This window comes from Larimichthys crocea, chromosome II, assembly GCF_000972845.2.
Source record: "Larimichthys crocea isolate SSNF chromosome II, L_crocea_2.0, whole genome shotgun sequence".
NCBI lineage: Eukaryota > Metazoa > Chordata > Actinopteri > Sciaenidae > Larimichthys > Larimichthys crocea.
The window spans coordinates 12914199-12927623 of record NC_040012.1 but is presented as its reverse complement, the minus strand read 5'-3'; the positions used below and the strand labels follow the sequence as shown (position 1 = coordinate 12927623).

The window sequence follows — 13425 nt, the reverse complement described above, 5'->3', positions numbered from 1 at the left end:
GCTTTACCTCTCTCGTTGTACTATAAAACACTACATAATGTAAATGCTTCTTGTTTTCCAATGAACACATTCAGTATATTAGAAACAATCTTAAGAGGTAGGAAAGATGCAGTAAATTCAAATTTAAGGAATTATTATTTATGCTTGAAATGCAACGCTGGGCAGACATGTGAAAGCAGTCCCTGCAGCAACATAAAAACAGCGAACAGACACCATGACAACTTTAGTTGCGATTTATTTCACATTTTTTTTTGCTACATTCCTCTTTTCTCAAATCTAGGGAGCGTAGGTGGGTCAGTCATCTTAGAAATACTTTATATCCAACTTCATATCAATATGTGCTGAGTAAAAGTGATCCTGGAGTGGGTATACAATAAGCTTTAATCTGTTCAGTCATGTTGGAGGCAACAAATTTGCTTTAAAAAGATTCAATGTAAAAAAAAAACAAAAAAAAAACCCACAAACACATATACAATGAAAAAATTTACAGGTCATGACTCAGAGGAATATTAGGATCCAATTAAATAATTCCCAAGGTAGCACATAGGGGTTAGTAGTTCATACTCCCCAATTAGGCAAATGGTATGACATAATATTTTACTAAATAATTTTCTTTACTGCCTATAGAATGGTCTTTGATGTTTCATTTTGAGGATGGCAACTATATTTTATGGCATGATCCAATAAAATAACTTTTAACCATTAAAGCAAAAAACAAAAAAACAAAAAAAAAAAACAAAAAAACTTCATTGGTATCACAATATTAAACATCATGTTAATTGTGAAAAAAAAGATGCTTTGTTGAAACTAACTGTTTATGACATCTGAGACATTCTGTACTGTAAGCAACACCTTTTTACAGCAAGGGATAAAAACAGACTTAGCCAATTTGCCAGTGAGACATAATCAAGTCACTGGTGACAAGCTATGCAACATACTACATCAGCAATAAAAGCCTTTTTTAATTTATATGGGTATAATAGAAATCATATTCAACCTAATGTAGGCTCTAAGTTTTAAAACAAACTTTGTTTGGGGATCCAGCGTATATAAATCCTTTTTTTTAAATTGGCTGATGGGGGCTAGACAATCACAAATGTCCTTGCACTCTCAAACTTATCAAATGTCTTGTATCTTCTTATGGCAAAAAAAAAAAAAAAAAAAATCTCCTGTTGCACCTCATTTTTTTATTCTCTAGATGGTTTTCAAGTTTAAGAAAACAAAAACATCAACAAGGTAACGAAGAAAAACAGAGTCCACAGAGCTCTGCAGCACTCAGTGTTTTGGCTGCCACAGAAAAGTCTAGCACCTCCTACTGCTCGGGAGGTTTCTAGTCCAGCTGCTCCTGCTTTATCCTGTTTGAATTGGATCCTCGCTGACTCGTCCTCCTCAGTTCCCTCCTCAGGACGTACTCGCTGAATTGGGATGAGTCCACGCCTCCGCCACAGGAGCCGGCGATCTCGAAGCCACGCTGTTGGAGACGCTCTAGAACCTGGAAGAGGTGGAAATGGGACAGAGGGAGGAAGATGTCAGAGCAATACAGGACATCTATCACAGAGGGAAAAGCATCATTAGTGTCCTTTGTTGTGACTGGCAGTGTTTGCTCATATATCTTTGATAGACAGTGTCACCCTGGAAGTCAAAATGCCCAATAAATCATTGGTGGAGGTCCATCGCTCTGCCCAAACTGTGTTGCTAAAACATTAATGTAACCTCTAACCTTTTGTTTCCAACTGCAAATCCATAAAGCAGAGAATCATCCGAAACTCTCCTAGTTATATGCTGCCGAGTTAGTGTTAAGTCTAGCATTGGAAACAGCTTTGGGAGTAAGCTGCAGCAACACACGGCCTGTGACGGGAATTTGGATGAGACTTTCACAAAACTAAGAGCCTCTCATTTATTTTGCCTCATGCCTCATTTTCATTGTTTTCTGGTGCACATGTGTGCATGTCTGTGTGTGTGTGTGTGTAGCTGTTCCTGATCTCACAGCCTTCCAGACATCTACAGACGTATCCAGGGGGGCTGTAGGATCACATTCCATCGAAGAGGCCCCAGGGAGCAGTGAGGCTTTCTCTCTGCCACTTGGCTCAGTGTGGACTGCTCAGCAAAACTCCCTCTCCCCATTTCTACCCCCAGCCCCCAGGCCCAAGCCTCCGCCAAAACTACAAAGGTCCCCCTACTGCTGGCAGCACTCTCTGCCCCCCTTCCTTCTCTCAAACCCCCCCGCACCCCCCGCCCTGTCTCCATTAGCCGCAGATACAGCATCCACCGCCGGCGTGCTTTAATAACCAAACAGGATTATGGGCCCAGCCTGGGGACAACCTGCCAGGGAGCATGCTCACTCTCTTGCTTGCTCTCCACGACTCACACACTTCAGAGATGGGTTTGTTTGCGTGTTTTTGGGAGGGAGATGGAGACTTGACTTCCTCAGATGAAGACACACAGTCCAAATCATTTGGAAATCTATTCAAATATGCCTCTCCCCCATCATTTATTGATGCATATCTGAGGATTTTAGCATCAATGAATTAGTGGAATGTCAATATATAATCAGGGAAATATAATATTGCCAAATACATGCTGAATATAAAAGATTCATTTAAGCTTTCTTGTTTCTGTCTTAGAAGTATGATTTTGCAATGTTATGCCCAAGTGTCAAGACCACACCTGGCCTTTAGTTGTTAAAAGAAAGTTATTTATAGATCCATTTCTGGATAATAAAACACTTCAAGTCATAGCTCTTGCTGGTACATCCCAAGATATCACAACTTCTCCAACACTTTACAGGTGTTAATTAAAACAACAGAAAACAACAAGACAACTTTTCTAACTTTGCGTTCTGTTGGTGTAGACGACCAGAACAGCCTCGAAGAATTGTTGGTATTCACATGCTGGAGTCTTGTGGACTGGACTGTTTGGTAAGAAATGTTACAAAATGTGTTCCACTGATTCATTTGTCTGATTATTTTTTAGTTTAAATTGATCCAACAACCCTCCAACACACTCAGGAGAATCATCTTATGTCTAAGTCAATTCACTGTATCCTGAATTGCCCACTTCCTCTTGCTGTCAGCAGGTTTCCCATCTCTGTGCACATTCATGTGACTCCCCACCATGATACAAGGTGTCAGCCATTCCTTTACTTAATGCGTCAAAATTAACCATTAACCCATTTACTGTCCCTTTTCTGCAGGTTGGCACTGATGCCCACAACTGAAATGACTTATGGATTTAATTGCAACGGCTTTTCATCCGTGTGGAGCACAGCGGGCAACTAGGAGAGATGTGAGGACGAAGTTGAAATCATTATTCCGGTCAGATCGCAGAAAAGTAAAGATGGTGGTAGATTTGTGTAATGATGGGCTTGTTAAATTGATACTTTGATGAACTCATCAAAGAGCAAATTTTTTTCTGCGAGGCTGTTCGTGTGATTTGATTAGATTAAAAAAGATACGATGAAAAGGAGTTGAATGAACAAATCATGACCAGATCAAATAAAATGGAAAACCTTGCTTTGTTTAACCTTTCACTGTTTACACTTATTGGGGAATTCTGAATAAAATACACACAACAGCCAGCTGTTCTCCTTACCTGGACAGAGTTGAGATGGCAGTACCCATTAAGTGGGAAGCGAATGACGTGTGTGGAGTCATGGTTCCAGCCGGCATTGACAGAGTTGCACATGACATCACCGATTTCCGGAAACACGTCCTCAATCAGGGCCTTGTCACCGCTGAGTGTGATCCTTTCGCCCAGGTCAGGTGCAACGCGCACTACCAAACACTCGCAGGGGCGCGACACACGGCTCAGCTCCTGGTCCTGTCGCCAGCGCTCCAGCTCAGCAAGCATAGGCTGCAGCTGGAAGTATCGCGCCTCCTCGTACAAGAGACTGTAGTCCTGTTGAGGCAAAGTGTGTTGACATCTTAGGATACAGCAAAAAGAAATGTCTGATTCAGTTTTTAAAGTTGGAATCTCTACAAAATTCTTCAAATAGTTTGTTTGTTTCTTATTTTAAATGTGTTACATTCTGTATATGTAAGTTTTGCTTTACCAGTTAAGTAACAAATCTTAAAGGCTTGGGGCATCCTGGTGACCTGTAGGTTTGAGACTCTCCCTCATTTCCAGTCAGCTGTTTACTGTCACCCATCTGATAAGGGCAAAGATGCCCAAATAATTCTTATAAAGGGTTATATATAGTTGTAATTCCAATGAAATTTTTGATACTTGACCAAGTTTGTGGGGCAAATATCAACACAGTAAATAACTGGATATATTTACCACCCCAAATCAGTGAGGGGTTAAAGATTTACAGGCTGTCAAAATGTTGCATACTGTATAAAATTGTAAAATGGGAACAGTGTGTGACTCATGCTGGGTCATGAGGTCAACGCTGGAAAGATTATGATTAGCAGAAAACTTTCCAACATACTTTGTCGGTAGCAATAAACTAATGTGTAGAATAAGACTTCCAGTCTGCATGTTGTTATTTACAGATAAAATAATCTATAATCTCTCCTCTTTAATTTGTTTAAGGTCAAGAACTGAACTATAGGATGCTGGTAGCCTAAATGCTGCATACAGTGCTTCTAGGTATAATAGAGAGCAAAATAACCAAAGCTAACCAGTTTAATGTTGTGTTTTCTTCTTTCTTCTCTGAATACAAACCATAAAAAAAGGACGTTTGAAAACCACCGTTCTACATGAACGAGCAATAAACCATGGCGAAGTAGAGGAGATTTATTGCGACATGTAACACAGGGTTGCGTGGGGTAGAGGAGCAGATCTTTTACTCGCAAGACTGTGAGGCCTAAATCGCATCACAATCAAGTTTTCTCATGTTTCTCTTGAAAATCTACTCATGTGAATGTGGCCTGAACTTGAGCCTGTCTTTTGTCTTTGCTTTTTTTAACTGACGTACTTTCCACTGATTGAGTAACACTGTGGACAGTCCATCAGATAATGTGGTTATTTGTTTTCTCCCAGGGCAAGCTCGGTAATTACTGACTAAATGACACATAAGAGTTATATATAAAAGAAATGTTAACGTGTCACATACAGTGAGACTTACCCTGGATGGATACTTGGCATGAGAATATAGAGCACTGAAGAAATCTTGTAAATGCAATGTGGTCATTGACGTCAGAGTATTTATTTATTTGTCTTCATGCAAGCTTATTGTTCTCCTTACATATCTCAAAAGAAACTGTATTCACTAATAGCTGGAGGCAACCAAATTACATCTCATGATGAGTAAAGGCATTATAATCGAACTTTGTTTTCCCTGATATTTTGTCTGCAGCATGGGACCCATTTTCAGTAATTCATGGAGGACGAGTGACCAAAGGCATCCCATGGCCTTAGCATTCATTGTGTGTGCTAAGTTGTAATACTGCTGATGGGACTTTACAGTTTCTAGGATGGACATCCACTTACTTTGAAGTCGTCTGGGATGAGGAGCTTGGACGTCCTGAGGAAATTAAGGATGTAGCGGAACATGTGTCCATCCCTGTCAATGAAGTAGTGCTGCTTCAGGCTGTCCAGGACTATAGGCTCTGTGCCATCAAAGAGACGACCAATTCTACCCACAGAGACGGGAGGGGTGGTGGGTTAAGCAGAAAGGGAGGGATGGTGGGAGGGAGGCAGGGGGCGAGAACATGTCAACATTAATGATCTTTTATGATTTTTGCATGCTAAAGTTCATATTCAGTTCATTATCAATATACTACTCTTGAGGTTATGTTTCTGTTTCTTACACTTTCTGTAGCAGGAGAGAAGGGATAGAAAATAGAAGAAAAAAAAGAAACAGAGAGAGGCAAAAACAATACAGTGAAGCGAGAGTATGTGCAAAGGGATGTGACTCACTCATTTTCTCAAGCTCTGAAATGTTTTTCACACCTTCCCACCAACATGCACGCATTACCGAGCTCAACACACACGTCAGTGATGAATAAAGACAGGAAGAAAGAAAAAGATTAAAAACAGAGGTGGTCTGAAAAGGTCAGGGCCAGCTGGTAGTAGGTTGCCTGAGGCTGGGTGCCAGTCACCCTCAGGCCGGGGCTTGGAGCGACAGTGCGGCCTCCCAGCCTCCAGATGGCCCCATGCCCTCTGGCCCTTTACTGCTGCTGTGACATCTGTCAGAATAACCAAGTTGCTTTTGTCTGTGCACTGCATTCGGCACTTTAATCCCCCCACAATTGTTTACCGCTCAAAATAACTGTGCGCTTTACTTTACAAGGAAACATTTTATGGATACTAGCTGGTAAATCCAAAAACTGATACTGCAGATTTTTTTGAGGTTGGGATAGGAAGGAGTAGACATCTCAGTTTCTCTCCACCAAGTGCATCCATGAGATATTTTTGTGATTTGAAGAGATGTGACATTTGACCGTTTAATGTCACAGGATGACATTAAACATTAAACAGCATGACCTTCTAACGCTGATAAACACATCAAATTTGAACAGAAACTATGAGACACAGACTCTTCCACAATCTACTTCCCTGCTAATTCACGACACAAACATTCACTGTCGAGAAAAACCCCCCGCAAAGTTTATCTCAATCATGCACTTAAAATACAAATACATGATAAAGAAGACTCACCGGGATTCTGGGAATTTTGTTAAGGTGGCCAGACTGCTGGTGTACATGTGTCCGCCCACATCAATGTGCACAGGGGCATTGGACTTGGTGAGCTGTGCAGGTGTTGGGATGCCCTGGTTACTCAAGGGGGACACTGGTGACCGTGTGATCATGGGCCTGGACATGCTGGAGCGATTATCCTGTAAAACACAACAAAATATTATAAAACAGGCAGGTGAGACAGATAGGAAGATGTATTTAGCTCTGTTTTTTTTCTGCAGATTACAACCACGGGAGGTTTGATAATTAAGATTTAGATATTTTTCAAAAATTAAATGATTAAACAAAACAGTCTCAATATTTGGTAACATAACACACTCCACAGTCGGGAGTGAAAGGCAAGATTTTCTACTCTGCAAGTTAGAGCAGCCTGACCTTGACCTGAATGTTGCCACAATCCACAAGCATCCACTCCTGTGGGCCATAATCACCAAAACCAAATTAATTTGGAGCATCAATCTCATAGTCTTGGAAATGAGCAATAATGACTCTATGATTTGAATACTGTAATAGGATTTGGAGAAATTGTCTCCTGTTAACCTACAAACACCATTAGCAGTACAATTTCTGTAAAGCTCTCAGACGAAAATTACTTTAGCCCCCCCCCAAAAAAAGTTTCAGAGCCTGTGCGCAAATGGAAAATACAGTCTGCAACATCTCAATCACTGGAGGTTAGTGTGTCAGATATAGAAAAAGTCTGAAAATAATTCAAACAGTAAATTAAAGCAGCAAACATTTTTTGGCAATAGTGCGCACTCTACATTTCAGGACAGCAGGACTCACATTGCATCCAATAAAACCTAAGTGCCACTTCGCTCCTCCAGCAAAAGTGACCCCAGTCTTACAGTCATTTCTCTCTTTATTCATCCCCGACACAATATCGGACTTTACGCGTTTACCTGCGCCGGCATCACTGTGTTTGGAGAGGAAGTCACCGAATGGTCATTTTGCTTGAGAGACGCTGCGGGAACGGGTTCTCCTCTGACTGCGAACATCAGTGAGGACTCCCTGCACTCCGCCGCACGGATCGGGAGCCGTTTGAGGGAAGCATGCACGGACTCGTCCACGGAACTGATTGGACGCGGTCTCTTCCTCGCTTTCTGATGCGTTAAGTCCATGATGTCCGTTTCGTCCATGACAACGCAGACCTTAAAGGTTAACAGATAGGACGCGGTCGGATGCTTTTTTTTTTCTTCCCCAAAACACACTTGTGCCAAATGTGGAGAGGCGTAAAAAGCGGGATAGAGAACACCGGGGGAAGAGCGGCGCCGTGGCTGTCACACGGAGCAGCTTCTTCGCAATGGCTGGGAGAAGTCAAAGCCCCCGACAACATTAGCATTGTAGAGCCTGCGGCTCTTTTGGGCTGTCGCTGTTTCAGAGGCAGGTATGTGTGTCGCATTTTCAGAATAAAACAAATCGTGCAGAGCAAAAAAAAAGAAAAGATCATCTGGCAATGCGAGTCAGGTCAACGCGCACATCTGGACCTCTCACAGCTGGCCTTTGCCCTTTTGGAGAAGTGTTTGTGCGAGCAGTCACCCTCCTCCTCATGTCGCTGCCTAATGTTCAGCAGCAGTTTTGATGACCCTCCTTCAACACCACAGACTCACAAAGTTCAGTTAAAAGAACCCCCTAATGGTGACCAACCCACTGAACCACCTGGACAAAAAAAAGAAAAAAAAAAAGAAAAGAAAAAGGCCCTTTAACAACCTCCACCCACACACATCACTCATCAGCACATGACTGAAAATCATCTTTCCAATCACACAAAAGCAACCAGAAGAGGCCTGATAACATTTTTAATTGCCTCGATGCAATGTTAAAGTGCACGAATGATCTTTTCATAATTTGTGCAGAATATTAATAACTTAAATGTGCACAAAGAAACATCGCGCCCCTCCACAGCAGCAGTCTTTCCCTCAGAGAAGAGAAGAAACAAGCTGGCTACATTCCTGACAAATATCACAGTTACTGTATGATAACTGCAGTGTGTAAAAACACCACCTCGGATGACCACATCAGCATTGCAAAAACCACCAACACTAATGACTTCACAGAGTATAAAACCACACCACAACATGTCCAATTGCTGTTAAAAGTACTGCCACAGCACTCTGTTGGGCTGTGTTTTTTTTTTCATAGAAAATGCAGGGAATCCACAAATTTTAATAACATTCAGATTAAAATTAATTAGTTCAACCACTGGCCTTAAAACATCCACATTCCTGCTTCTCATTGGCAGTGTGAGTTTCACACCTAGATACCCAATTAGCAATTAAGCTTGCCTTTGAGTGTAGGCCTCCAATGCGGTGTGTGATCCTGGTCTGATTTGCATGCCGCTTGTGCACGCGCTGATAAGCGCAGGCAGCAGCCATACATAGTTTTAAAATTCAACTCCAGAATCCCTCGCAGAAGGCAAAGGGGCCTGCAGGGCAAAAAGAGAGAGAAATCACATGGCTGCTCTTCAAAAGGGGACCTGTGTAAGGCAGCCGGCAAAGTGCGTGGGATCACACTCAGAATGCAGGTAATTTGTTCCCTGACTAATTTGTGGAGATGGTAGTGTGTGTGTGTGTATGTGTGTGTGTCTGTGTGTGTATGTGAGTGAGTGTGAGAGCGTCTGTGTGCCTGTGGAGAGTAAGTTCTGAAAACAGCTTGGTGGAATTGGATTTCCTCAAAGCCTTGTCATCGCAAAGGTGGATTGAGTGTAAAATCTGTAAGGCATTATGGAAAATTGGAGGGGAGAGAGTGAAAGAGAGCGGGTGGTTGGGTGGGTGGGAGGTGGATGGGGACAGCGGGCTGTGGGAATGTGCTCTTATATCACAGAATCACTCTGAGTTGTTAAAAGATACATGAGTGCATGTGGATCTTTTTCTTGGACACATGTCAGACTTCTGCCCTTTTTTTTAACGCTTCTATCTCAAGGACAATTCAAAGGTCACCGTATCCTCCATCAGTGTGATGTAGGACTGATCACTGATGCTCATCAGCTTCAGATGTGCACAGCAGATCTTATACACCAGCACCACTCCTCCTACCTGTTGCCATTTTGGATTTGGCACAGTGCTACAAAAGTCTCCCATGCCACGCCGTTTGTAAATGTGTTCTCAAAGTTTCCAGCCTTTTGTGAAACAAGTCGAAACGTATGTGTTTAGGGAATTTGCTCGTTTACCCGGCTTGTGTAATTTTGTTGCACCACAGTATGCACAAACAAATCTAAAACAGGCACAGTGCATCAAAGCCTGGAGTACTCTGTCTGCTCCAGTTACTCCTGTTGTTTTTCCATCACTGGAAGTATTTCAAGCCTTTTATGCAAAATCATCATTTCAACATCTTCGTTACATCTCAGTGAACATACACTATGAGTCCCTTTACATCTGTATGAAGTTAGTGCAAGGTATTGCCCACATATGTTCCTAAAATAAGTACCTGTCTGCTATTGCTATAATCAAAGGGTCCGTTGGGATCAACACCGGCAACAAACCAGCTTTCAATTTTCCATCCCACAATGCAGCTCTTCAGTGTTTCGACATATCGCACAAGACACAATTAGCATTTCAGATCAGAGCATTAACATTCAGTTCGAGGCAGGCAGACTGGTATTTACATAATCTGGATGGGTTGTCTCCGCTTTGTTGCCCATGGCCATTTGTTTCAAATGTCCACACACAGAAAACTACAGACTTTGGGTTAACTTCAGTCACTGCTGGCTGTATTGGCAGAAAAATAACAGGTAGTGAGACTGTCATAACAGAATTGCATGGGTAAATATTGTAGGTTTGGTTGTCTGGTCAGGTGCGTATCAGTGTGGATTTGGGAAATGAAAAGCAATAGACTGAACACATCTAGATATAAGTGTTTAAACATTTTAATAAAACTTCAAACAATGTTATTTTCTTTCTTCTCTCTTTCATGGCATGTTTACGTGCTGTAGGTCTTGAATTGTGGCAATAAAAGTGTTCCTTTTGTTTGTTGATGTTTAAAAAGCCGAAGCTCTCTCGGTTTGCAGAAAAGTGTTCGGTGTAAAAAAGAAAATACTTTTTGTGAAAGGATGAAGAAGTTGCCTGGTAGAAAATAATGTTAGCAGAGCAAAGAGACCTTGCTGGCCTGCTCCTGAGCTAAAAGAAATGCGATTTTGTGGATGAACTACTTTTTTTAACCTCTGGATCATGGTTATCCAATCTGTGTTTGGGAATCCACAGAATCAACAATGTCACAGAACTCGAGCCCTTCTGTTAACAATGACTAAAGGGCAATCTGAACTGAAGTACAGTTTCAGATTTTACATCCATGCCAGTTACGTATCATAGCAGTGTATGTATCAAACGGAATCACGTCATCATTTCCTGAGTTTTTATTACAAGTAGCACTACTTGTCTACTTCAACATTACTCTTTGCAGAGCACAACAGCATGATAAGGAGGTGTGTACAGTGCCGGGTGTTGCTGCAGGCTGTTGGAGACAGTGGTGCGTGTTCACTGGCACAGACCAAACTGTCCCAGGGCACAGGAGTGGCACAGCCACAATATGAAATATAATAACAGCATTTCTCTTATTTAGCAAGTAAAACAACTCTAACTTGGGGCTCATGATGTAGTCTGACAAATGTAATGTGGACTAAACTGACTTTCTTTTTAAAAATATTAGTCTTCCACCAGCATTTGACTTGGAGACACATGTACAGATGCTGTACATGTAGTGAAGTAGCATGGTTTTGTTAATACAGCGCCATCAAGTGATCAGTCCTGACAACCCAACATCTCAATTCTGTTTATCCCTGCGCCCTGTGAAAGCGGTGAAACCGAGTACAGGCTTTGACAAGAAGTAAGCTGAACTTAGAGGGTTTTGTTTATGATGTTACATTTAGAAATGTAGCCTTTTAAAGTCTCCTTCCTGTAGTCCAGTGAGAAATATTCAAGTAATGACATACAAAATCTGTTTTTATTTCTGTTCAGGACGTAAAATACATTTTTTTAAGTATAAACTTTATGAGCCTCAGTAGATGTTTATCTACGCAATCCGTGGTCATATAGGTGAAATATGTTCAGGTTATTACTTAGTAAAACTATATCTGCCGAATCGCATTCGGACCTTGGAGTTGATTACGCACGGCGCGGTCAGAGAGCCAAGAGCAGCAGAGAGAGAGAGAGAGGAGAGGACAAATTTCGCCCATAATTTTGTCTTCGTTTACATAAATATGAATTTCACAACACGGTCACAGCTTGTATTAAAGGACGATTCACATATTCTGCACTGACGTTTATAAAAGGTACATCCTGTCTAAGAGAATACGAAAAAAACGCCTGCGGCAAAATTACTCCACAATGGCGTCTTTCATTAGAAGATCTGGGGCAAGCCAGGAAATAGAAGTGTTTCACGACAAAACTGCCATGAAAAAAATCTATATGGTAACGACAAAACGCGGGTTTGAGTAAGTTATGAGCAAGTTATACAGCAACAGCAACACGGAAACGGCGATGTGTTCGGAGCCGAAACGCGCCAGGAGCGAATTCACACGGTGGACAAGAAGAGTGTTTGCTCGACAAGATCGCAGTCTAACCCACTGTTCGTTTAGAGCACACGAAGCAAAGCCTCATATATTGTAGCCACGCGCATACATTTGTACAGTAACTATGGAACAATAGCCAGGAAGTGGTTAAATATTTTTTAAGAACTGTACCGCTCGAATCGCTTGGCACATGCGTAAAAGCTGCTGCGCCTCAATGTCCCAGTCCATCCAGCAACGGAAATAATAGCAAACCAAATAAATCTCCGCTTACCTGAAACATAGAGGGGCATAAAGTATCTTTTTGTGCACCTTTTCCCTCCGATTTGGCCCACGATCTGCTTCTCTTCCTACACGAGTGAGAAATGCAATAGCTTGGCTAAGGTAGACAGAACAAAATACAGAGAATACTTGCTCCAGGGCTCCGAAACCCCTCAAGGCAAAGATCAGGATACAATTAGCTCATGTCTCTGCCCCAGTCTAAACCAATCTGCAGAATAAAACTCCGAGCAAGGGAAGAGATCACAGCAGCAGTGCCTCAGTCTTTGTTGAGTTTATGTTTTTATAAAATCAAATAAAGAAATCTTTTTTTTTTCTGCATTTACAACACCCTCACTCCTCCTGCCTCCAACTTGCCTATTGCCTCCCTCTCGCAGAGAAGCTGATTTTAATCGTTATGATTAGTTTTGATGTAACATTCCCCCAGGCGATTGCTACAAATGGATGGAGTGTTTCTTTGCCAGGGAGGAAAAGCAGCAGATGATGATAATTATATAGATTGTTGGTAGAGTCCTTTGATTTCTCTCCCCCCCCATACCTCTCAAACATCTAACCTATCTAGTCTGCTTCTTTAACACATGCATACATACACACTGCATGTGCATCAGACAACTTGTTGATTAGCCTGGAATCAACTTATTAAATTACTGGAATGTGGTTAATGAAATTCTCACTCTGTAGTTTCTCCTTTGTAATCTCTTTCCTCCCTTTGGACAACCTCCAAATGACGTAGTTGTATAAATAAGCACTTGCAGCTTGCCTTGCCCCAATCAAGTCTGAATCAGTGCCTGAGGGTGATGTGCGAGCTCATTTCAAATGTTCAACCATGCATGATTTCAGGAAGATTGAGGCACTTCAGAGGCTTTTAGATTTTACTTGGGGGATGCAGTCAGGAAAGGAATTACATGTTTAAAGTCTCTCCTTTTGTAAAATTCCTTCATGTGAACATGCATAATTATTTCGAGCCTGAGAGTGTTATTTCTTGCACATCTGGACAGAGAACT

The 13425-nt window shown here is 41.8% G+C and overlaps 1 protein-coding gene across 2 annotated transcripts; it reads right to left on the bottom strand.

The window, feature by feature from the left end:
* Positions 1–217: 217 nt before the first annotated feature.
* On the bottom strand, positions 218–12757 carry LOC104918302 (BTB/POZ domain-containing protein KCTD1). 2 transcript variants are annotated; one of them, XM_010730010.3, is made up of 5 exons: positions 12417–12757; positions 6604–6782; positions 5434–5578; positions 3592–3897; positions 218–1492 (listed from the first exon to the last, which is right to left on the bottom strand). In XM_010730010.3, the coding sequence occupies exons 1-5, from the start codon at positions 12423–12425 to the stop codon at positions 1331–1333; spliced, it is 801 nt and encodes a 266-aa protein (XP_010728312.1). In that variant the 5' UTR covers positions 12426–12757; the 3' UTR covers positions 218–1330. The 2 variants fall into 2 exon arrangements, with proteins under 2 accessions (XP_010728312.1, XP_019117636.1); XM_019262091.2 differs by lacking the exon at positions 12417–12757 and adding an exon at positions 7542–8807.
* Between the last annotated feature and the right edge of the window lie 668 nt (positions 12758–13425).

Bases quoted from the DNA above. Each gene is read 5' to 3' on its own strand.
- LOC104918302 (XM_019262091.2), bottom strand. From the start codon at position 7,778: ATGGACGAAACGGACATCATGGACTTAACGCATCAGAAAGCGAGGAAG. The intron at 6,783-7,541 runs GTAAACGCGTAA...TGTGTTTTACAG, and splicing joins ACACAGTGATGCCGGCGCAG to GATAATCGCTCCAGCATGTC. The intron at 3,898-5,433 runs GTAAGTGGATGT...TTGCCTCAACAG, and splicing joins TCATCCCAGACGACTTCAAA to GACTACAGTCTCTTGTACGA.